General features: G+C 42.2%; 1 protein-coding gene across 1 annotated transcript; it reads left to right on the top strand.

Annotated features, from left to right (window-relative positions):
• Nucleotides 1-1,595: 1,595 nt before the first annotated feature.
• LOC130296535 (oocyte zinc finger protein XlCOF6-like) lies at nucleotides 1,596-21,003 on the top strand. The gene is given in 6 exon segments (XM_056548172.1): nucleotides 1,596-1,616; nucleotides 5,367-5,517; nucleotides 5,601-5,668; nucleotides 7,945-8,731; nucleotides 16,581-18,130; nucleotides 18,132-21,003. Coding segments are annotated over 5 exon segments (2,568 nt in total). The 5' UTR covers nucleotides 1,596-1,616; nucleotides 5,367-5,429; the 3' UTR covers nucleotides 18,207-21,003.
• Nucleotides 21,004-23,578: the final 2,575 nt, after the last annotated feature.

Raw genomic sequence — 23,578 nt, 5'->3', positions numbered from 1 at the left:
TGCACATTACACATATACAGCTCTACTGTGTACACATACAGCTCAGCTACAGGTACATTACACATATACAGCTCTACTGTGTACACATACAGCTCAGCTACATGTACATTACACATATACAGCACTACTGTGTACACATACAGCTCAGCTACATGTACATTACACATATACAGCTCTACTGTGTACACATACAGCTCAGCTACATGCACATTACACATATACAGCTCTACTGTGTACACATACAGCTCAGCTACATGTACATTACACATATACAGCTCTACTGTGTACACATACAGCTCAGCTACATGCACATTACACATATACAGCTCTACTGTGTACACATACAGCTCAGCTACATGTACATTACACATATACAGCTCTACTGTGTACACATACAGCTCAGCTACATGCACATTACACACATACAGCACTACTGTGTACACATACAGCTCAGCTACATGTACATTACACATATACAGCTCTACTGTGTACACATACAGCTCAGCTACATGTACATTACACATATACAGCTCTACTGTGTACACATACAGCTCAGCTACATGCACATTACACACATACAGCTCTACTGTGTACACATACAGCTCAGCTACATGTACATTACACATATACAGCTCTACTGTGTACACATACAGCTCAGCTACATGCACATTACACATATACAGCTCTACTGTGTACACATACAGCTCAGCTACATGCACATTACATATATACAGCTCTACTGTGTACACATACAGCTCAGCTACATGCACATTACACATATACAGCACTACTGTGTACACATACAGCTCAGCTACATGCACATTACACATATACAGCTCTACTGTGTACACATACAGCTCAGGTACATGTACATTACACATATACAGCTCTACTGTGTACACATACAGCTCAGCTACATGTACATTACACATATACAGCTCTACTGTGTACATATACAGCTCAGCTACATGTACATTACACATATACAGCTCTACTGTGTACACATACAGCTCAGCTACATGCACATTACACATATACAGCTCTACTGTGTACACATACAGCTCAGCTACATGTACATTACACATATACAGCTCTACTGTGTACACATACAGCTCAGCTACATGTACATTACACATATACAGCTCTACTGTGTACACACAGCTCAGCTACATGCACATTACACATATACAGCACTACTGTGTACACATACAGCTCAGCTACATGTACATTACACATATACAGCTCTACTGTGTACACATACAGCTCAGCTACATGCACATTACACATATACAGCTCTACTGAGTACACATACAGCTCAGCTACATGCACATTACACACAGCTCTGCTGCAGACATATATAACATACACAGCTCTGCACCACGCACATCACACACACACAGCTCTGCTGCATACACATAACTTCAGCTCATCCAGCAGCGATCACAACCAGCACAGCAGAGTCCTGCATACACTGAGCAGATGAGCCTAGAGCAGCAGCCCCTGATCATGTGACTCCTCCTCCTCTTTCTCCATGTGACTGATCACATGACTGTGACATCATGGCAGGTGGTGTAAGCACAGGGTAAGTACACGGCTCTGTACAGTCTGCGGTGGAGGTATGTAGTGTATATATATATATATATGAGGATTGTGATGTCATCAGGAGGAGTCGCAGTTCTCGGTGACGTCATTACGGGGGACATAGAAATTATTGAAGAACTTTTATTTACTTTGTATTTGTGGATGTAAACAGCAGCGATTCCTCCATTGTTACCATTAACCCTTTAATGACTCGGTGTATTTGCATTTTGTTTCCTCCTCGCCCTCTAATGACGCTTTTAGTTTCCCTCTTACAGACCCATATGAGGACTTGTTTTTTGGCGGCAGAGATTTCCTATCAGCCCCCAGAGTATATATATATATATATCAGTATATTTAGATCAGTGTTTCCCAACCAGGGTGTCTCCAGCTGTTGTAAAACTACAACTCCCAACATGCCTAGCAATAACACATCTGCTTATAGGGTATGAAGCGCACTCAGCTTGTAATCTCGCTTCATACACCTGGAATGTAACCAGGGTGTACATGTACGCTGTGTGTCATTAAAGGGGCACTCCAAAGGATAGGGGAGAAGATGTCTGATCATGGGGGTCCCGCTGCAGTGGCCATCACGGCTACGCCCCCTCGTGATGTCATGACACGCCCCCTACATTCATGTCTATGGGAGGGGGCGTGTCGGCTGACACCCCCTCCCATAGACATGAATGGAGGGGCGTGGCATGATGTCATGAGTGGGCGTGGCTGTGATATCACGATCACGGCCTCCGGCTCCGAGCGTTCTGACAAAATGTTCAGAACGCTGGAGCACTGGAGTATCCCTTTAAAATAATAAAGAGATGTGTCAAACATTTTGATTAGTCAGGGTCTCATTGCTGGGACCCCCACTGACCACATTAGAGCGAGCGGGAAGGATCGAACAGTAATGCCCTTCACTCTCCAGCTCGCAGCAATTTCCTTCCAGCTTCCCTAGACGCCCCATAGACTTATAATGTGACTCGCTCCAAGAGCAGCGCTGCTTGTGCTGGAGGTCATATACAAGTCTAAGGGGCTTCTGCCAAATCCGTCTCAAGAGGCCGCTAGTCTCGCAATTCCCGGTCCAGCAGTCAGTTGCAAACAGACGCGAGGTTGTGGTTGCCTAAGGGATTTTCCCTACCAGACGAGGGAGTCGTGAGTATGTGGGGTGACATTTCCACTGGCTCCGCCCACAGCAGCGGGATGCTGTAGTCTATTTGTTTTATATACGGTAGTATATTTGTTACTTAATAAAATAAACTATACAAAATACCATATTTCCAAATATATTCACCATACAGAGGTAGATAACAGCTGTACACAGGATCTATATACCATATAAGTGATTATATACAGGACCATATAGAGGTATATACCAGCTGTACACTGCCTGGATACCATGTTAGTGATTATATAAAGGACCATATAGATGTAGATACCAGCTGTACACAGGATCTGTATACCTTATAAGTGATTATATACAGAACCATATAGTGGTATATACCAGCATACACAGGATCTGTGTACCATATAAGTGATTGTATACAGAACCATATAGAGGTAGATACCAGCTGTTCACAGGATCTGTATACCATATTAGTGATTATATACAGGACCATATAGAGGTAGATACCAGCTGTACACAGGATCTGTATACCATGTAAGTGATTATATACAGGACCATATAGAGGTAGATACCAGCTGTACACAGGATCTGTATACCATATAAGTGATTATATACAGGACCATATAGAGGTAGATACCAGCTGTACACAGGATCTCTATACCATGTAAGTGATTATTTGCAGGACCATATAGCGGTAGATACCAGCTGTACACAGGATCTGTATACCATGTAAGTGATTATTTGCAGGACCATATAGAGGTAGATACCAGCTGTACACAGTACCGAAAAGACAAAGAAAGTAACAGCACAACTCCAAGGTTTCATTGTTCAAATCAGGGCTGAAGATTTATTGCATCATAAAACAAAGCATTTTCTGTTATATGGTGCCATAAATCTTCAGCCTCGGTTTGAACATCTAAACCTTGGAGTTGGACTCCATAAATGATTAAGGGTACATTCACACCTGCATATTTTCTGCTGAGATTTGCTCAGCAGATTTTCCTACAGCTTAAAGTCAGTGGGCAGCAAAATGTACTAAAGCAAATCATCAGCAGAAAATACGCAGGGACTCACAATCACATCTTTTCTGATCAGTGTCGTCCTCTTTCCTTTTCTTCCCCATTCAGATCAGACCAACATGACGGCTTCTTCCAGCCAAAAATTCATCTCTTCTACATCTGCAGGACAAACATGTTAGACTCCAGTGGTTTTCCAGTGCCAGTGCCCTCCTCTACACAATCTCCCCATGTTTAGGCCTCCACACTATAAAAAAAATGCCCCCTTGGTGTCCTGCTCCTTACAAATGGGCATGTACAGTAGCCAAATAGTCAGGTGGGTAGGTAGGTAACTAGCCAGGTCAGGTATGTAGCTAGGCAGTTAGGTAATTAGGTAGGCATGTATATAGATAAGTTAGGTAGCCAGGTATGACAGTAGATGAGTGTTTCCCAACCAGGGTGCCTTCAGCTGTTGCGAAACTATAACTTTCAGCATGCTCAAATGGCTTGTGGGTGGCTGGTCATGCTGGGAGTTGTAGTTTTGCAACACCTGGAGGCACCCTGATTGTGGAACACTGCCTTGGAAGTCTTTTAATGCAATGTTTTTTTCAACCAATGTGCCTCTAGATGTTGCAATACTACAACTCCCAGCAGGCCCAGTCTGAGCATGCTGAGAGTTGTAGTTTAACTTCATCTACAGAGGGAAATGGCGGTGGGGTCGTGGTGTGTCAATTACCTTGCTGTGTTCTGACAAGCCTCTCGAATGTCTGCCCCGAGCCTCCCGAATGTCCCCGCGCTGAGCCTTCAGAATGCCACGCTCCACTGCTCAGGCCAGCGTCTTTTTTTCTGGGCTGCACTCACACACACCAGAGGACGCCGGCCCTCCCCGCCACACCTCCCATGAGACGTTGCGATGGCAAAATAAAAAGAAAAAATATCCAGCCCGAAATGAGACCCGGGGCTATAGTCCCATTAGCCCCCCCCCTAACGACGCCCCTGGATGCACTGCATAGTCCTGTGTTTCGAACACATTTTCAGGACATGACTGCCATATTTTCAGTAGTTTTACCTTATCTGCAGGTCATGGATTAATGCATGGTGACCTGGTTCAGTTATTATTTTTCTGCTTTTCACTATGAGGTCTTTTCTCTTGTAGGTCCGTCGTTGCTTTCAGGTTAGGTTAGAAACTCTACAGTCCCGTCATGTAGGTGAACGAGTGGCTTGTAGCAGTGGTTATAATCCAGGATTGGTCTCGTCAATCCCCTTTGCGGTCTTTGGGCGGAGCTGGACCGATCACTGCTGTGGGCTCTAGGATTGAGCGCGGCCTCTCATTCTCAAGCGATTTTTCTTCTCGGTAGGACTGGTTACGTCTACACACACAGCGCACTTTTGTAATGTCCTATTCATATGGCTGTGGGGTTCTTATCATCGTTATGGTCCATACTTTTTCCTGTATACACCATTATTATTTTTATTATTATTATTAATATTGTATAGTTCGTACGGTTGAAAAAAGCCTTAGGTCCATATGTTTGCAGATCTGTCATGCACAAGGCTCAAAACTTTGGTTATTCTGGATTTTTGTGGTATTTTCTGTACTTTCCTAATCTCACTAACCTGCCTGTCTGTGTCCCAATGGATGTAACTAATATAAAGTAACATTACTTATATAGAGAACAGTGCTGAGGTCTCTCCAGGTTCCTATAAGGTGTCAGGACGTGGCGGTCTATTTCTCCATGGAGGAGTGGGAGTATGTAGAAGGACACAAGGATCAGTACAAGGATCAGGTGATGATGGAGGATCAGCAGCCCCTCACATCAGCAGGTAATAGACATGACTATATACACACGTCCTCTCATTATTTGTATGTAAAGAATGAATTCAGTCTCTGTATGTGTTCCCTACAGTCAGATCCAGTAAGAGAACAGCAGCAGAGAGGTGTCCCCGTCCTCTTCTTCCACAGGATCAGGATCAGGTAGATGGAGATATTCCCTATGATCTGTAGAAGGGCTGTGAAGCTCTTGTGTTCAGTCTTGTTTTATCCTACAGTATTATATGCTTTATACTTGTGGAATGAGAAAGGTGCACAGCTATGGGGCTCAGATAACTCCTCCTGTCATGTCAGTTTTGGCATCATGATAATGAAATGGTTACCATTATGGGGGGATGAATTTAGAGAACAGAGACACACAGAGACGGTAAAGTTCCTAGTTTGCCCCCTAGAAACAGGGGCTCCAAAATGAATTATACTCTCCTCCATGTCTACAGCCTGCGTGCACCTGCCGTTCCCAACACTCACTGCCGCTGGGTACCAGACACTGCTTTGCCTTCTCAATGACAAGTTTCGGCTTCTGCCTTCATCCATCCTTCTGTTTCTTCCTCTGGCCCCTTACCGCTACAGGACGTATGGATATGTCTCAGCACCCGACATGTTCACGCGCAGGGACATATGCATACGTCCTGCTCTGCCGCGCGCAGCTTAGGAGATCGGTGGCGGGACTCAGCCGGGTCCCGCCCCAGCGCCGGTCCCGCCGCAGCATTAACCCATTATCAATCCTGATCACGGCATCTGTGGTGTTGACAGGGGGAGGATGCTCCCCCTGTTCACCAACGGCAGCTCCTCGATACGATCGTGGGTCGCCATTTGTTGCTATGGCAGCAGGAGGCCAGCTGATGGCCTCCTGTCTGCCAGCTACGGAAGCCTGTGAGGTCCAGCCATAGTCTAGATCGCAGAGACTGTAGTGTGTGCAGCAGATCAGGTTATATTGTGCTGCAGTACAAATGTATTGCAGCATAGTATAACCTGTAAAAAGTGAAAAATAAAATAATAAAAGGTTTTTCAATAAAAGTATATAAAAAAAAGTCATGTCTCTTTCCCAATAAAAGCCCTTTATTATCATAAAAAAACACACTATACATACTAGGTATTGCCACATAATGATGTGTACTATAAAGCTATGATGTAAATTATCCCGCACGAAAAAGAAAAACAACAAAAAAGAGCAAAATTCACCAGTATTGGTACAAATAGGGTAATAAAAAGGAAAGGATCAAAAGGTAGCACGTATCGCAAAAATTATACCAATAAAATGTCCAGCTAAAAATAAGCACTCACTCAATGGCGTTGAACGAAAAATAAAAAAGTTACGGCTGTCAGAACATAACACAAAAAAAGGGAAAAGAAGAATTTTGCTCAGAATAGAAAAAAGAACATAAAAAGCTATATAAAATGGGTATCACCATAATCATACCGACCCACAGAATAAATATAACATGACTTTTACCATACAGTGAACACCATTAAAAAAATCTCCAAATCACGCTGCTCAGAAAAAACGTTCTAAAGTTATTACCATTTAAAGAGACACATGTCAAATAAAAAAAATTAAAAAGAGTCTGTCATTAAGGTAAAAAAAAGGGTTAATGGGGCCAGAGCATGTGTTTTTAATATTTCCTTCACTTATCCTAGTTGTCTACAGCCACTTTTCTACCTAAACTTGACTCCACTACCTCACTTCCAGCCTACTACTAACACCTCCATACAGTCCCACCTCTGCCTGATTCCCGGTGCCTGCCACTTGGATCATCTGCGCCACTTGGCAAATGGCTACTGACACCAGGAGCACTCACAGAAAATGTCCTGGTGTCTTCTACCAGCAGAGTTCCAGTTTGCAGATCATGGAGTGGGATAAAGGGTAGGAACCTTAGAGGGTACTTAGACTCGACAAGATCACTCCCTGAGAGTAGTCCTGATGTGGGTAACTGCTTGCCAGGTAGGCCAAAAGGTCCTTATAGTGGAGTTCTACCCTACTCTGGGTAGAACAGCAGGTCCAGATCCATTGAATTTACCTCAATGCTTGATTTACAATGTAGACTACTCACTACTGATCTGTAATGTCCTCCATGCTACAGCTGCTTTTTAGAGTGTCCTATAAAGAGAAGAATAGGATCCTCTTCTGTGTGTGTGTGCAATGTATGGGAGACATCATAGAGGCTAGGCGGCACCCACCAGCTTATGGACAACTAAAAATGAAGCCTCTAGAGCAGAAATCTAATGAAAAATGCCATATATGTTATTTTATATAATGGCCAGAAACAGTGATATTTGTTATGTACACACACAGGGCAGCTTATCCTGATTAAAAAAAAACTAAATTGACAGCTGCGCTTTTAATAATCTTTTTTTTACCCTAAAACATTCTAAGTGACTTCTCCTACTGTCTGATGACTTTAACAATATTTCTTCTACAGCTTATGGATCAGGGTAAAGATCTGAACTATATTAATGCCACAGACATAAAGGAAGAAGAGACATATGTGAGCAGTGATGATCAGTATAAGGGGGGCATTCCTACAGGGAAAGATCTGAACTATATTAATGCTACAGACATAAAAGAAGAAGTAGAGACAGATGTGAGCGGTGATGAGCAATATAAGGCGGACATTCGTACTGGGAAAGATCTGAACTATATTAATGCCACAGACATAAAGGAAGAAGAGACATATGTGAGCGGTGATGATCAGTATAAGGGGGACATTCCTACAGGAAAAGATCTGATCTATATTAATGCTACAGACATAAAGGAAGAAGAAGAGACAGATGTGAGCGGTGATGAGCAATATAAGGCGGACATTCGTACTGGGAAAGATCTGAACTATATTAATGCCACAGACATAAAGGAAGAAGAGACATATGTGAGCGGTGATGATCAGTATAAGGAGGACATTCCTTCAGGGAAAGATCTGAACTATATTAATGCTACAGACATAAAAGAAGAAGAGGAGGAGACAGATGTGAGCGGTGATGAGCAGTATAAGGAGGACATTCCTACAGGGAAAGATATGAACTATATTAATACTACAGACATAAAGGAAGAAGAGACAGATATGAGCGGTGAGGAGCAGTATAAGGAGGGCATTCCTACTGGGAAAGATCTGAACTATATTAATGCTACAGACCTAAAGGAAGAAGAAGAAGAGACAGATGTGAGTGGTGATGAGCAGTATAAGCAGGACATTCCTACAGGTAACTCCCAAGGTGAGTAGTAACCACTAAATGTAGGGAAGCAATTTCACAGGGAATTAAAATATCTAAAAATTAGTGTACGGCTGTTCTGTCACTTTTTGTTCTGTATATGTTCTCCATTTAACCTAAATATGAATGAAATCTGGATAAAATTGTGACACTGTTATAGGCTATGACACATGCTGTGAGCTTATAATATGGATGTAGAATCATCTTCTGCTGTCAGTCATGATGAGGGAAATTAATTTTTTTTACAATTTTGGGACTAAGACATACCGTATTTATCGGGGTATACCACGCACCGGCCTATAACACACACCCTCATTTTTCCAAGGATATTTGGGTAAAAAAAGTTTTTTACCCAAATATCCTTGGTAAAATGAGGGTGCGTGTGTGTGCATGTGTATACCCTGATAGCAGCTGCTTTTGCAGGGTCAGAGACCGCCGTCGCTGCCCGCTTATCTCCCCCTGCCTTACCTGGAGCCTAGAGTCCTGCTGCCGCTGCTTCTCTCCCCCAGGCTATCCAGAGACTGCCGCTGCCCCATTACCTTCCCCATCCCCGGTTTTATAATTACCTGTTCCCGGGGTCCACGCTGCTTCTGGCTCCGGAGGCGTCCTTAGCTGTCACTGTGCGCCAGGCCACTGACGGTGACGTCGCGTTGAAGACGTCACTCGTCATTGCGCAGCGCATAGCAACAACGCAGGACACCGCCGGAGCCAGAAGCAGCACGGACCCCGGGAACAGGTACCGTAATTATAAAACCGGGGATGGGGGAGGCAATGGGGCAGGACCCCAGGACAGGCAGGGGCAGAGAAGCGGGCAGTGACTGCAGGTCTCTGGCTCCGCAAAAGCCACTGCAGTTCATTGATTTAAAGCACCCGCTTTAAATCATTGAACTGCAGTGGCTTCTGTGCATTTTTTAAGTTTATCGGCGTATAACACGCAGATAGACTTTAGGCCGATAAATACGATATTATCTTTTATATGTTGGTGGATGTATTTGGAAGTCAGCAGGTGGCGCTGTGTTAACTGTGAATGTTTATCCATGTTCCTGGTTCCTCTGGTATTCTTATCCACTTTCCATCAGTCTTCTCTGTATCCTCCATCTTTATATCTCATGTACTTGTTCTCTGTTTCTAGTAAACAATTCTCGCACAATGTTTGAATGCTGAGGTTTATTTCCCTATCATCCGCTGTCACTACTTAGAAGGAAAAAGTATTTTCCCAATTTTTTGAGTAAGGAACTATAAGCTCCTTTTATATGTAGATGAAAAGATAAAAGATTTGTTGAAATATAAGCAACAGCTGCAGATTTATTAAATGTTGTCTGAAGTATATTGAAGTCAATAGGTGACGCTGTGTTAAGTGTTTGTTGATGTGTACACTGATTTCTTTTGTATAAAGAACCACTTTCTACAGTTATAAGGTTCATCTGCGCTGTGTCCTTCATCTTGGATCTTATGTACATGATGTTCTTTGCATGTCCTAAAGAAGCACTCCGGAAAATTATTTGCTTATATAGTGCAGTATAGGCCACAAAAGACAAACAAAAACAGACAGCAGAGGGGGAGGGGAGCACAAGAAGTAAGGGATCAAAAGAGGGATGGGAAGGGGTCAGGAAGGCTGTCCGTCTACCAAATGATCCCAGGGTTCCCATATGGAGGTAGATAAGTCCATAGTATTATTCAGTGAGGCTGTGAGGGACTCCAGAGACCTAATTTCCTGTACCCTGGCAATTAGGTCCATCAGGGAAGGGGGGCTAACCTTTTTCCAGAATTCAGCTATCAGTGTTTTAGCCGCTAAAAGGACATGTAGAAGTAATGTAACACCCCTCTACCCCAAGGAAGGAAGAGGGACAAGTGGAAGAGGTAAATCATAGGGTCCAAAGGTACAACCCCAAACAAATCCATCACCAACCGGCCAACCTCAGCCCAAAACCCCCCTATCAATGGGCATGACAAAAAGCTATGAAGGGTCAACCCCCACCACCCCACCGACATATCCCATATAACTGAGCAAGCGAGATTACCTATGAGCAGGCGCACCATCTCCCACTGGAGCATTATAAAATAGAGAACATATCAGAGAGAAGGCCCCAAATTTGGAGGCCATGATGGCGTATGTGTAGGTATCGCAGCCGTTCGGAGGAGGGAATTCTGTATTTAGGAAAGCAAAGTACAGGAAAATGGATCCACCACATCAGCGTAGCAAAAGAGTGTTTTTTGGGCCCCATATATGAGCCATACCTGAAGTCACACTAGATGGGATTTCTGAGTGATGAAGGAACGACTGCAGGGGAGAAGGAGAACAGAGCCCATACTTCCCAGCACAATAACCCCAGACGTACTGGGAGAAAGTAATTTGGGTGGATTGTGGCCAGCCTCAATTTATCAATCTCCATCCGCCTACTATAAACATAGGTAAATGGAAAGAAAACAATGCTCAGCTCACCACCCAATACGGACACGATGTAGAGGGACTCCGGCTGTAGTACAATTTCTGGAGCACGGACTATGCGGGCCGCTTCCCGGGTATAGAAAATGAATGGAGAAGGGGGTCCAGCTCTCAGATGAATCGCTGTTAAAACATATCTTTTACTAAGTCATATTAAAACATGGAAGAAACTAAAACAAAAAACCTAATAGTGCGTTAAAAAACAGCACGCCGACTCGTTTGGAGCTCATGGTAAGCTCTTAGTCACTATTAGGTTTTTGGTTTTCGTTTGTTCCATGTTTTAATATGAATTAGTAAAAGCTATGTTTTAACTGCGATTCATCTGAGAGCTGGACCCCCTTCTCCAATTGTTTACTATAAACCTAGTATGAGGACCTGGCAGAGAGATGGCGGAGGTGGACTGCCAGGTAATACTTTCGGTACTGCCAGACCTCCCACAGATTTACTGCCCATCATAACAGACATGAGCAAATGATACCGTCCGCGGTGAGTGTGCGCGGACTCCGACGGCTGCGGCCGGGGATCTCTGCTGTGGAGTGTGGTCCTTGCTGGAGCCTGGGGTCTGGAGTCAGCGGTGAGGTGATATGGAGGGGGGGAGCGGAGGTGACCCTGGTGTGGCAGGCGAGCTGAAGTACAGGGGGAAGGCCCTGGTGGTGAGGAGAGGACCACCATTGCTGGTGCTTCGTGGGCAAGTCGGCGGTTGCTGGGGGGACTCCTGTGCCCAGGCAGTGGAGAGAGAGTGAAGGGTGGCCTCTGCCTGTGGACGGTTGTTGCTGCTGCTGAGGAAGGTGGGAGACGTTATCCTCTGAGGAGTATAGACTGTCTGCAGGCTGATTCTGTGGTGCCCAGCTCTGATTTATCTATTGTGCATCTCCAGTTAATTTACTGTGCATCTGCTGTGCATTTGCTTCTACTGTGCATCCACTGTGCCACTAATGGACATCTACTGTGCTGCCCCTGTACATCTGCAGAGCTTCTACTGTGCATCTACTGTGCACCCGCTGTGCATCTGCAGCGCATCTATTGTGCATCTACTCTGCATCTCCTGGCAACCACGGTGCATCTGCGGCACACCTGCTGTACATCTACTGTGCATCTACTGGGTAATCACTGTGCATCGGCAGTGGATCTACTGAGAGTCTCCTGTGTAACCTCTGTGCCTCAGTTGCGCATCTACTGTGCTCCACTGTGCATCTACTGTGCAGCCACTGTGTATCGGCAGCGCTTCTACTAAACCTCTCCTGTGCAATCACTGTGCACCTACTGGGTGCCCACTGTGACTTTTCTGGGCTTCTACTGTGCATCTGCTGTGCAGCTACTGGGCATCTACTGTAACTATTCTTGGGACTTGGTGGTGCTCTTGTTATTGGTGGACATGGGAGGTCCGAGGAGCCGTCTAAAAAGAGCAAACCACCGGCTGAGGCAGTCAGACAGTCCTCGGAAGATGAGATCTCCTATGATGAGGGTACTCAGCCTGCCGTTGAGCATGCCGGAAGTGACTCTTGTGCTCCTACTCCTCTGGTCGCTAAGATCTCTGCCAATGCTGCGAGAACTCTGTCAATTTACAAGGCCCTCCTTGTCTCTTGCTCCCTCCCCCCCTATGTTCCCCAGTTCTCCTGGCTCAGAGAGATGCTGCTCCCTTCACCACTCTGCCTGTCCTGCTGATTCGGTGGATCAGAAGTTTACGCAACTTTTAGCAGCATTCACATCCTGACAAACACTGATGGTCTCCAAGGTGGATGAACTCCGTCAAGACTTTGTGATACTTCATCACGAGACTCAGAAGCTCCGTGAGCGCACTGGCGAGGTCGAGTGGAGGTTCTCCACCATCGAAGACGCTCTGTCACCTATCCCGGTGCAATTGACGACAATGCAGAGACAGATTAAGTCTGTACTTGACAGGGCGGATTACATGGAGAATAGACTGAGGTGTAATAATATTCGCCTGGTGGGCCTGCCTGAAAAAGCTGAAGGTTTGGATTCTGTGGCTTTTCTGGAATCCTGGCTCAAGGAACTGTTGCCGGCTGATACCTTTTCACCTTACTTTACTGTAGAGAGGGCCCATTGGGGGACTCCTCCTAGAGCATTCCTGGCAAAGCTTCTACATTATAGGGACAGAGACGCTATCCTGAGAGCTGTGTGAATTAAAGGAGAAATCCGCTTTAATGACACCAGGGTGGCGTTCGATCCGGACTTTTCTGTGGAGCTGCGTAACCAGAGAAACAAGTTCACTGAAGTTCATAGCAGTCTCCGTACAAAGGGATATCGTTATGCTATGCTGTTCACAGCCCGTCTTCATGTGGTGGGTGGGATGAATTCCAGATTCTTCACATCTCCGGCCGAGGCCTTGCAGTGAGTGGATGCGGCTCCTGCTGCGTCCCCTCCGGACTGACCTGTTCAAAGGATCCTAGGTCTTGCCTGTTTGTGTTAGTTAGCGAGAGTAGGGAATTAGGATATTTCTTTCCATTCCCATCCTTGATTTCTGACCGCAGAAATTTTTTTTTTATAAAAAAAAGTTTAAAAAAAACACACAATAACCCCTTCCTTATTAAAAGTTTAAATCACCCCCCTTTTCCCAAATTCCATATAAAAAATAATATAATATATATAATATAAACATAACAAAAATAAACATATATGGTATCGCCAAGTGCATAAATGTCCAAACTATAAAAATATATTGTAAATCCGCATGGTCAATGGCGTACGCGCAAAGTCCAAAATAGCGTATTTTTGGTCACTTTTCATACCAAAAAAAAGAATTAAAAGTAATCAAAAAGTCCGATCAAAACAAAAATGGTACCGTTTAAAACTTCAGATCACGGCGCAAAACATTAGCCCTCATACCGCCCCATACGTGGAAAAATAAGTTATAGGGGTCAGTAAAGGACAATTTTAAATGTATTAATTTTCGTGCATTAAGTTATGATTTTTTCCAAAAGTACGACATAATCAAACCTATATAAATTGGGTATCATTTTAATCGTATGGACCTACAGAATAAAGATAAAGTGTCATTTTTAACTAAAAATGTACGGCGTAGAAACGGAAGCCCCCAAAATTTACAAAATTGTGTTTTTTCTTCAATTTTGTCGCTGATGTCATTACAAAGTAGAATTGGTGGCGCAAAAAATAAGCCCTCATATGGATTTTTAGGTGCAAAATTGAAAGGGTTATGATTTTTAAAAGGTAAGGAGGAAAAAACGAAAGTGCAAAAACAGAAAAACACTTGGTCCTTAAGGGGTTAATCCTTCAGAAGGAGAAGATTCTAAAGAAAATGGTGGATAGGGAGGCTGCTTTATTTGAATTCGGGGATAAAAATGGTAGGTTGCTGGCATACTTGGCTAGGAAAAGTAGACCTGTCGCTGCTATACCCTGTATTGGGGGGCTACTGGGGCACTTGTGACTGACCCTGTTGGTATTAATGAGGTGTTTCGGGAATTCTATAGTGGTCTCTATACCTCTCAATCATCGACTGTTCCGGTCGGTTTAGTCTCTTTTCTGCAAGGTTTGCCTCGGATGCCTTTTAAATGCGGCTCAGGCTGCTGCGTTGGATGCCCCCTTTTCTGATGACGAAATTTCGAGGGCTATTGCTTCTCTTCCCCTCCTTTACCTCCCCATACTATCGGATTTCTGTATAGACTATTGCTTTCTCGCTACACTTCTACTTTACCCTCGTTCTGCACCTCTTGGGAGGCTTTACCCCTGCGCAGTGGCAGAAATGTTTCCGCCTTTCCCATAAGTCTGTCATAACTTACAGATCACAAGTAACACACTATAAGATCCTTTCTCATTGGTTCCAAACTCCGGAGCAGTTGCATCGCTGGTACCCGTCAGTATCTGAGGCCTGCTGGTGATGCGGCCTTTCTGCAGGCACGATGCTGCACATTTGGTGGGATTGTCCCTCTCTGCGTCCGTTCTGGACCTCAATACGTACAATTGCACATAGGGTCACCGGAGTAACTGTTCCGGACTCTCCTGAGGCAGTTCTGACGTTTATGTTTGACATTTCTTCCACTTCCTATAGGAAATCCATCTTGCGTTATTTTCTGCAGGCTGCTAAGTCAGTCATTCCTCGTAAATGGAAGTCGTCTACACCCCCGACTATTGCGGAATGGCTCGCGGAAGTTAACTACTTCCTGCGCTTGGAGGAGCTGATTGCCTTGACCCCTAGAGAATGACCGCTACACCAAAACATGGTTTGATTGGTCGTCTTTTCAGTCGACTCCTGAGTACTGGGCTCTGCTAGTCCCGGGGTCCTCTATGGCTCCTTGATTTTTCTTTGACCTGCCCCCCTACTATCCTCTGTTCCTTCCCCTCCCCTTCCTGTCTTCTGTGTTGTTTTTTGTTAGTCTTGCATGCTCTTAAGTCTTAGTAGTTTGTGATGTCTTTTTGTCTGCTGGATTCCCCCCCCCCCCCCTCCTTTTTTTTTTTCTCAGTTCCTGGTCTGTATCTAGTCTAAACTAGTGATTTCTGTTGGCACTATTATGATATATTACATACCTCTAGCGTGGGGGACAGACTCCCTCATGCGATTAGCCAATCAATGCCTTGACTGATATCTTGTTAACTTTGATTTGTTTTGTTGATACTTATGGTTGTATCCTTGGATGTGTACTTGTACTGTTTTCATTTCTCATTGTATGTTGTTCTTTATTGAAAATTAATAAACCTTTTCAATATGAAAAAAAATCTTAATCCTTCCAGTATTTATCAGCTGCTGTATGCTTCAGAGGAAGTTGTGTAGTTCTTTCCAGTCTGTCCACAGTGCTCTCTGCCGACACCTCTGTCCATGTCAGGAACTGTCTAGGTTCGCCATGGGGATTTGCTCCTACTCTGGACACCCTGGTTGGGAAGCACAGCCATACACAGTGGAGGAAAATATAATAGATTCTTTCCTGCAGTGTAATATGCTGGGCTTTGTAGTGCCATCAGTGTTGTTGGGACATATCTGGGGTTCAGAAAATGATTAGATCAGATGGGGAGAATGTTCTATGATGTCAATTTCTATTGTCAAATTCTATGATGTCCTGGAATAATTCAGCATTAACTATATATGTGACTGACTGGACATGTGACCGACTGTACATGGGACTGACTGTACACGGGACTGACTGTACATGTGACTGACTGTACATGTGACTGACTGTACATGGGACCGACTGGACATGGGACTGACTGGACATGGGACTGACTGGACATGGGACTGACTGGACATGGGACTGACTGGACATGTGACTGACTATATATGTGACTGACTGGACATGGGGCTGACTGGACATGTGACTGACTATATATGTGGCTGACTGTACATGTGACTGACTGAACATGTGACTGACTGTATATGTGTGTAAATTGTTTAAGGTTCTATTATTGATAAATAACAAACTGTTTTATCCTTGGCAGATTCTTGTACCAGGAGATCAGAGGAGAATCTTATATCTTCATATTATAAAGCAGATGATGATATCACACAAGATACATATGAAGAACATTCCATTATCCCAGATACACCCTCAGCCCTTCACAGACAAGATCTCTCATCTGTGAATGTTAAGTCACATCTTATTGAGCATCAGAGAATTCACACAGGGAAGAAACTTTTTTCATGCCAAGAATGTGGAAAATGTTTTATTTTCAAATCTCAACTTGATAGACACGTGAGAAATCACACAGGGGAGAAGCCATTTTCATGCCAAGAATGTGGGAAATGTTTTACTATGAAATCATATCTTGCTGACCATCAGCGGATTCACACAGGGGAGAAGCCATTTTCATGCCAAGAATGTGGGAAATGTTTTACTATGAAATCATATCTAGTTTCACATGAGAGAACTCACACAGGCGAGAAGCCATTTTCATGCCAAGAATGTGGGAAATGTTTTACTACAAAATCATATCTTGTTGCACATCAGAGAATTCACACAGGGGAGAAACCCTTTCCATGCTCAGAATGTGGAAAATGTTTTATTCTCAAATCAGAACTTCATAACCATGTGAGAAATCACACAGGTAAAAAGCCATTTTCATGCCAAGAATGTGGAAAATGTTTTATTTTCAAATCACAGCTTGATACACATGTGAGAAGTCACACAGGAGAGAAGCCATTTTCATGCAAAGAATGTGGGAAATGTTTTACTATGAAATCACATCTTGTTGCACATCAGAGAATTCACACAGGGGAAAAGCCCTTTTCATGCTCAGAATGTGGAAAATGTTTTATTCTCAAATCAGAACTTGATAAACATGTGAGAAATCACACCGGGGAGAAACCATTTTCATGCCAAGAATGTGGAAAATGTTTTATTTTCAAATCGCTGCTTGCAAGACATGTGAGAATTCACACAGGGGAGAAGCCATTTTCCTGCTCAGAATGTGGGAAATGTTTTACTATCAAATCACATCTTGTTCGACATCACAGAACTCACACAGGGGAGAAGCCATTTTCATGCCAAGAATGTGGAAAATCTTTTACTATGAAATCATATCTTGTTGCACATCAGATAATTCACACAGGGGAGAAGCCCTTTTCATGCTCAGAATGCGGAAAAAGTTTTATTCTCAAATCACAGCTTGATAGCCATGTGAGAACTCACACAGGGGAAAAGCCATTTTCTTGCCAAGAATGTGGGAAATGTTTTGCTATGAAATCATATCTTGTTGGCCATCAGAGAATTCACACAGGGGAGAAGCCATTTTCATGCTTAGAATGTGGAAAATGTTTTGTGGAGAAAGCAAGGCTTGTTGAACATCAAAGAACTCACACAGGGGAGAAGCCATTTTCATGTTCAGAATGTGGGAAATGTTTTACTCAGAAATCAACTCTTGTTGCACATCAGAGAATTCACACAGGAGAGAAGCCATTTTCGTGCAAAGAATGTGGGGAATGTTTTGCTGTAAAATCAAGTCTTGTTTTTCATTATAGAATTCACACCGGGGAGAGGCCATTTTCATGTTGAGATATGTGGTAAATGTTTTACTCAGAAATCACATAGAATGTGTCGGCAGATAAGAACCATTTGGCCCATCTAGTCTGCCCAATAATCTGAATACTATCACAGCTTTTTAAGCTGCAATTGAGAAAGGGGTAACATAACCATAAAACGCGTCTTTCTTGTCTGTTCTTATTTGTATGCACAAATAAATGTGAATACTTTTACCATACTGGACTCGATCTGAAATTTGATCTCAGAAGGGCAGCGCCGCTGCAGAACATCTTTTTCCTTCTTCAGCAACGTTATCATATAGGAAGGATAGCCTTATACCTATCCCATGCATGCTTAAACTCCTTCACTGTATTTTCCACTTCTGCAGGAAGGCTATTCCATGTATCCACTACTCTCTTAGTAAAGTAATACTTCCTGATATTACTTTTAAAACTTTGCCCCTCTAATTTAAAACTATGTCCTCTTGTGGTAGTTTTTCTTCTTTTAAATCTCCTCCTCATTTTACCGTGTTGATTCCCTTTATGTACATAACTGTTTAAAAGTCTCTATCATATCCCCTCTGTCTCTTCTTTCTTCCATACATGTTAAGGTCCTTTAACCTTTCCTGGTAAGTTTTATCCTGCAATCCAAGTACTAGTTTAGTATCTTTTCTGAACTCTCTCTAGAGTATCTATATCCTTCTGGAGATACGGCCTCCAATACACACAATACTCCAAGTGAGGTCTCACCAGTGTTCTGTACAGTGGCATGAGCACTTCTCTCTACTGCTCATACCTCTCCCTATACATCCAAGCATTCTGCTAGCATTTCCTGCTGCTCTATTACATTGTCTTCCTACCTTTAAGTCTTCTGAAATAATTACTCCTAAATCCCTTTCCTCAGATACTGAGGTCAGGACTGTGTCAAATATTATATATTCTGCCTGAGGGTTTTTACACCCCAGGTGCATTATCTTGCACTTGTCCACATTAAATTTCAGTTCCCAGAGTTCTGACCATTCTTCTAGTTTTCCAAAATCCTTTTCCATTTAGCGTATCCCTCAGGGAACATCAACCCTGTTACATATCTTTGTGTCATCAGCAAAAAGACCAATACCTTACCATCGAGACCTTCTGTAATATCACTAATGAAGATATTAAACAAAATTGGTCCCAGTACATATCCCTGAGGTCCCCACTGGTAACAAGACCTTGCTATGAATATTCTCCATTGACTACAACCCTCTGTTGTTTGTCACTTACCCACTGCCTAATCCACTCAACAATATGGGAGTCCAAGCTCAATGACTGTAGTTTATTGATAAGTCTTCCATGTGGGACAGTGTCAGAAGCCTTACTAAAATCTACATATACGATGTCTACTGCCTCCGCCATCTATTATTTTAGTCACCCAGTCAAAAAAAATCATTAAGATTTGTTTGACATGATCTCTCTGAAGTAAACCTATGTTGTTTTTCATCTTGCAATTCATGGGATTTTAGATGTTCCATAATCTTATCCTTTAGTAGGGTTTCTATTAATTTCCCCACTATTTGTCAGACTTACTGGCCCATAGTTGCTTGATTCCTCCCTACTACCTTTCTTGTGAATGGGCACGGCATTTGCTAATTTTCAATCTTTCGGGACAACTCCTGTTACCAGTGATTGGTTAAATAAATCTGTTAACGGTTTTGTGTATCCCATCAGGCCCCTGTGATTTGTCTTCACTTCAGACAGCAAACATAGAGCCTCTTCCTCTATAAAGACACATGCATTAGTCATCCTCCCAAATGGAGGTCCTTTTTCTTCTGTAAAAACTGCACAGAAGTATTCATTAAGGCAGTCGGCTAGTCCTTTTTACTCTTTTACATACCTTCCTTCCTTTGTTTTTAATTTAGTTATTCCTTGTTTTCATTTCCTTTTTTCATTTATATATCTGAAGAATGTCTTATCCCCTTTTTCCACAGACTGAGCTAGTTTTTCTTCTGCCTGTGCTTTAGAAGTTCTTATAACTTGCTTGGCCTCTTTCTGCCTAGTCTTGTAGATTTCCCTGTCTTCATTGCTCTGGGTTGTTTTATAATTACTAAATGCTAGCCTTTTGTTTTTTATGATTTTGGCCACTTCTGCTGAGTACCACAGTGGTCCGTTTTTCTGCTTTCACTGACAAGTCTAATGCAATTTTCTGTTGCCTTCAATAATGCGTCTTTAAAGTAGTCCCAGTCTGATAGGGACTCATTTATGACTAACCTCATTTTTGAAAAGTCTGTTTTTCTAAAATCTAAAACTTTTGTTTTTGTGTGGTGTGACTCCTTCACTGTTCTTAAATTAAACCACACTGACTGGTGATCACTAGATCCCAAGCTTTCGCCTACAATAAAATCATATACCAAATCTCCATTTGTGAATACCAAATCCAAAATGGCCTCCCTCCGGGTTGGCTCCTCAGCCTCTTGTTGTAGAGATAATCCCAGTAGGGAATTTAGAATATCTGTACTCCTGGCTGAACTAGCTATTTTGGTTTTCCAGTTTATATCTGGAAGATTGAAGTCTCCCATAATGATAACTTCTTTCATTGTCATTTTAGCTATTTCTTCAACTAGAAGATCATCTACTTCTTTAATTTGGCCTGGTGGTCTATATATCACATCTACACGAGTTACTGCATGATTACCAAACTGCAACGTAACCCAAAATGACTCTGTTGAACATCAGAGAATTCACACACAAAAGAAGCTAATTTCATGACCAGAATGTGGGAAAAGTTTGTGTTGTTAAAAAATAAAAAAATTTGGCGCAGTAAACGTGTTTGCGTTTTCTTGTGACTTTTCATCTACCACACGCTCAGTTTGAGTTCACTGGACGGTAATTTATGTGAAGTGCGACTTTCATGAAAAGTTCCAAAAAAAACCCTATTGTATCCCATTTGTTTGTTGTGTATTTCACACACACACTTGGTTATCTCCACTATAATCGTGTGGAAAAGAATTGTTTATTTTATGGACATATTATGTAATTAAAGGAGTACTCTGCCCCAAACATCTTATCTCCTATCCAATGCATAGGGATAAGATGTTAGATTGCGAGGGTCCTTCCGCTGGGGAGCCCTGCGATCGCCGACGCAGTGCCCTGTCATTCTGCGTACGGAGCGAACTCCGATCTGTGCCCGATGACTGTCGATGTGGCAACCGCGCCCCCTCCATTCACTTCTATGGGAGGAGGCGTGACTGATACTTCATAGCCGTCACGCCTCCTCCTATTGACATAAATGTCACAGCGTGCTGCAAGCTTCCGCATTCCTATCACCGCCGCTGCCTGCACGGAGATCGCGGGGGTCCCCAGTGGCGGGATGTAACATCTTATCCCCTATCCTTTGGATAGGGGATAAGATGTTTGGGGCAGAGTACCCATTTAACCCCTTAATGACATAGAAGGTAAATGTACGTCCTTGTGCCCTGGTACCCGGCATCAGGATGTACATTTACGTCCTATACGTGACCGCGAGCAACGGAGCGGTGCTCATGTCATGCACGGCAGGTCCCGGCTGCTATCAGCAGCCAGGGACCTGCTGGTAATGGTGCACATCAGCGATAGCGTTGATGTGTGCCATTAACCCCTCAGATGCCATGATCAATACAGATCGCGGCAGTGCGGTCACTTAAATGGATGATTGGATCGCCCGCAGCGCTGCCGCGGGGATCTGGTCATCCATTAGGGCGGCCGGAGGTCCCCTCACCTGGCTCCATCCGTCTTCACTGGTCTTCTGCTCTGGTCCTAGATCGAGCAGACGATTGCCTATAATACTGATCAGTGATATGCCCTATGCATAGGACTGAACAGTATTAGCAATCTTTTTGTCACATAATATAAAAAAAAATTAAAAAAGTTTAATATATGCAAATGTGGTATCAATATGAAGTACAGATGACGACGGAAAAATTGAGCCCTCATACCGCCGTTTATACCGAAAAATGAAAAAGTTATAGATCATCAAACTATAGGGATTTTAAACGCACTAATTTGGTTAAAAAGTTTCAGATTTTTGTTGAAGCGGTACAGTAATTGAAAAATATGTAATCATGGGTATCATTTTATTCGTATTGACCCACAGAATAAAGAAAATAAAATTTTTACCGTAAATTGTACAGCGTGAAAACAAAACCTTCCAAAATTAGCAAAATTGCTGTTTTCTTTTCAATTTCCTCACACAATAGTATTTTTTTAATTTTGACATACATTTAATGGTAAAGCAAAAAAATAAGCCCTCATACTTATCTGTGGATGAAAATATAAAATGTTATCTTTGGTATGATTTTTAGAAGGCAAGGAGGAAGAAACGAAAACACAACAATAAGATTGTCTGCATCCTTAAGGCCAAAATGGGCTGAGTCCTTAAGGGGTTAATGTTATATTATGTCCCCATCATACAGGAGATATCTTTATATTATTATATACAATATATTATGTCCCCATCATACAGGAGATATCTTTATATTATTATATACAATATATTATGTCCCCATCATACAGGAGATATCTTTATATTATTATATACAATATATTATGTCCCCATCATACAGGAGATATCTTTATATTATTATATACAATATATTATGTCCCCGTCATACAGGAGATATCTTTATATTATTATATACAATATATTATGTCTCCATCATACAGGAGATATCTTTATATTATTATATACAATATATTATGTCCCCATCATACAGGAGATATCTTTATATTATTATATACAATATATTATGTCCCCATCATACAGGAGATATCTTTATATTATTATATACAATATATTATGTCCCCATCATACAGGAGATATCTTTATATTATTATATACAATATATTATGTCCCCATCATACAGGAGATATCTTTATATTATTATATACAATATATTATGTCACCATCATACAGGAGATATCTTTATATTATTATATACAATATATTATGTCCCCATCATACAGGAGATATCTTTATATTATCATATACAATATATTATGTCCCCATCATACAGGAGATATCTTTATATTATTATATACAATATATTATGTCCCCATCATACAGGAGATATCTTTATATTATTATATACAATATATTATGTCCCCATCATACAGGAGATATCTTTATATTATTATATACAATATATTATGTCACCATCATACAGGAGATATCTATATATTATATACAATATATTATGTCCCCATCATACAGGAGATATCTTTATATTATTATATACAATATATTATGTCCCCATCATACAGGAGATATCTTTATATTATATACAATATATTATGTCCCCATCATACAGGAGATATCTTTATATTATTATATACAATATATTATGTCCCCATCATACAGGAGATATCTTTATATTATTATATACAATATATTATGTCCCCATCATACAGGAGATATCTTTATATTATTATATACAATATATTATGTCCCCATCATACAGGAGATATC

Source organism: Hyla sarda, chromosome 1 (genome assembly GCF_029499605.1).
Source record: "Hyla sarda isolate aHylSar1 chromosome 1, aHylSar1.hap1, whole genome shotgun sequence".
NCBI lineage: Eukaryota > Metazoa > Chordata > Amphibia > Anura > Hylidae > Hyla > Hyla sarda.
The sequence above is the reverse complement of the archived record's forward strand: the minus strand, read 5'-3'. Positions and strand labels throughout refer to the sequence as shown.